This window comes from Phytophthora parasitica (genome assembly GCF_000247585.1).
Source record: "Phytophthora parasitica INRA-310 unplaced genomic scaffold supercont2.1, whole genome shotgun sequence".
Lineage (NCBI taxonomy): Eukaryota > Oomycota > Peronosporomycetes > Peronosporales > Peronosporaceae > Phytophthora > Phytophthora nicotianae.
In genome coordinates this window covers 645,395-646,027 of record NW_008634126.1, presented here as the reverse complement: position 1 = coordinate 646,027, position 633 = coordinate 645,395, and the positions used below count along the sequence as shown (strand labels likewise).

At 55.9% G+C, this 633-nt stretch overlaps 1 protein-coding gene across 1 annotated transcript; it reads right to left on the bottom strand.

Moving 5' to 3' along the window:
* Positions 1-147: 147 nt before the first annotated feature.
* Positions 148-504, bottom strand: PPTG_00159 (hypothetical protein; the record flags this gene model as incomplete). Its single annotated transcript, XM_008891523.1, has 1 exon — positions 148-504. One exon carries the CDS (start codon positions 502-504, stop codon positions 148-150), a length of 357 nt encoding a protein of 118 aa, XP_008889771.1.
* Between the last annotated feature and the right edge of the window lie 129 nt (positions 505-633).

The window sequence follows — 633 nt, the reverse complement described above, 5'->3', positions numbered from 1 at the left end:
AAATGGCGCTCCTGAACGACGGCCTTGAGCTCTGGCGGGAGTTCCTCCTTCGTGCCTTTGGTTCGCACGAATTTTGCCAGGTCTTGGAAGTTGCGAAAGAGTTCGCACTGACCAACGTCGTGCACTTGCTTGCAGAACTTGCACCGTTTATTGCAGTAGTGAGCCGAATGGTTCATTCCACCAAACGCGCACATGGTCCATACTGCGGACGTCGGTTGTCTCTGTTGAAATCGCGGTTGTTGTAGTCGCGCCGGCCACGGTTATCTTGGTTGAAGCCTCGGTCGCCCCTCGACGGTCTTGATTGAAGCCTCGTTCACGGTCCGGTACTTTCCCTCGTGGCTGACGATTGTCTGGGCGAGCGTACGTGCCTTCAGCTGCAGCACGTCGCTCGCTCTCATTGGCTGCGGCGAGATGTCGGTCATTACCGACTCCCGAAGTATTGCTGCGCGCTCCATCGGAGTGGAATCCTCCGTAGTCCTCTGTGTCGTCGACGTATGCGTCCATTTCATCATCCGAACGCTCGGCACTGCCTTGAGTAGCTTCAGCGCTTCTAATACAGCTAGTAGGTCGTTCAACGAAGCTTCAGCGAGTGTTACCCGGGGTTGGTTGCAGTAGTCGTCACGACGACAGTTG